At 54.0% G+C, this 1772-nt stretch overlaps 1 protein-coding gene across 1 annotated transcript; it reads right to left on the bottom strand.

The window, feature by feature from the left end:
• Positions 1-295: 295 nt before the first annotated feature.
• Positions 296-1449, bottom strand: SPAAR (small regulatory polypeptide of amino acid response). Its single transcript, XM_070595752.1, has one exon. The coding sequence runs from the start codon at positions 1447-1449 to the stop codon at positions 1222-1224; it is 228 nt and encodes a 75-aa protein (XP_070451853.1). The 3' UTR covers positions 296-1221.
• Positions 1450-1772: the final 323 nt, after the last annotated feature.

Genomic DNA, 1772 nt, shown 5'->3' with positions numbered 1-1772 from the left:
GTCCATCGCCCTGGACTCTTAATCCTCCTGCACCTCTGCAGCCCCAAGCCTCCCTCTCTGAGAGTCCCTCCTGTGGCAGCCGCACATCCAGAGTGGCCTGTCTGGGCCCCCGTAGAGGCCAGAGCCCCCCTCAGGGTCGGTCCTGCCCCCCAACAGACAAGTCCTGGGAAAGCCAACCATTCAGGGCTGGATGGAGCCAGATGAGCCAGGAGACTCCAAAGTTTGCAGCCTTCAAACCATATTCTAAATATGGCACAGCATTTATTTCATGCAGACAGAGGAAACAGACTTTCTATTAATAAAAACTGAACATCTCTTTATTTGTCATGAAAACAAGAGTTTTGCTACATGCTCTCAATGTAACACAACGTTTTAACTTATTTGGAATTATCTTTCAGTTTGTGATTTTTCTATCGTTCCTAAGTGACACAAATCACTCACATTCTCCAAGAATAGAAGTGATCCGTTAGACTACAGTAATAAAGTCTCATTCAAAATATGTTTCAAAGTCTTTTTTCTGGATTTCCTGTTAATAAAACATCCCATACTTTCTTTGACTCTTATTTTCTCTAATATTTCCTTCGGTGGTTTTCCAACCCTGATTCTTGGGAGACCCATAAAAGGATATACATTTTCGATTATAAAGTAAGTCACTTGTTCCCTGGAAGCAGCTCTTTCGCTTCAGAGTTTCGGGGCTGATTTCACGCAACTGGCAGGGCACAGGCCTCAGGACGGGCCTCTGTGCCGCGTGCACACACTATGCTACACTCGATATGGGAGCCAATAGGAGGTGATTTGTTAAAATGTCCACTTGAGGGCGCTGCTTCCTCCGGTGGCAATAGAACCAGTTTCGCGGCACCCTGTTCACAATCAATTCCAGTGAGATTTCAGCGACGCCTGTAGGTCTGTAGAGCTGGCCCACCACACACTCCGACACCATGTCTGGTCGCTCACTCTTCTGACCCCTCTGAAGCCTCATCTGTGGGTAGGGTCCAGCTGACCTCTCAGGGGTCAGAGATGGTTCCCACCGAGCCCCACCGCCATGGATCTCCCAGGGTGGAGGGCACAGCAAGCTGGGCTGGGATGGGACAGGGAGTTCACTGGATATAGGCGGGAAGGACAAGGATGCCAGGCTCAGATGAGCAAGACTCCAGGGAAGGCTTGCTGGGGGGCGGGTGAGCCTGACCCACCCGCAGAACAAATCCTGGGGGCTGTGAGGCCTCACATGAAGGTCCAGAAGTCCTGGGTGCTCCCCACTGGCTGGGCATGGTGCCCTGGCCCAGAGAAGAGAGAAGGCTCCTGACGAAAGGTGGCCACCGTGAAGCTGCGGCCAGGGCCCCCATGAGGACCCCGGGCCCGCGAGTCACAGCTGAAGCAGCAGAGGATGCAGGTGACGACCACGGTGACCGCAAACAGCACCATCACCACCCCAATCACTGCCGTTTCCATGGCCCCGCGTGGCAGCTGACCCACTGAGCAAACTGGGGTGCGTCTTAGCTCCCCATCCAAAACAGGGGGCTCTTCCAGCCGCTCTTCCTACAGTCTTCTAAGAAGATTGTGGTCTGAGGCTCTGGGTCGTGCCCCCTCTAGGCCATTGGGCGCCCCGCATGGCCCTACTCTGACCTCAGTTGGTCTCTCTTGCTGTTTCGTAAGCCTCTGTCCAGGCTTCCAAGGGCTGTGGTCAGCTCCACTGGCGGCTCCTGGAAGAAGCGCCGTCCTGGAAGATGAGTGCTCAAGGCTCCCTGGTGCTGGAGGGGCTGGAAGGAGGGCGC

This window comes from Equus przewalskii, chromosome 26, assembly GCF_037783145.1.
Source record: "Equus przewalskii isolate Varuska chromosome 26, EquPr2, whole genome shotgun sequence".
NCBI lineage: Eukaryota > Metazoa > Chordata > Mammalia > Perissodactyla > Equidae > Equus > Equus przewalskii.
This window is presented reverse-complemented; position numbering and strand designations above follow the sequence as displayed.

What these genes read in the sequence shown, in the direction of transcription:
- SPAAR (XM_070595752.1), bottom strand. Translation starts at nt 1,449, where the DNA reads ATGGAAACGGCAGTGATTGGGGTGGTGATGGTGCTGTTTGCGGTCACC.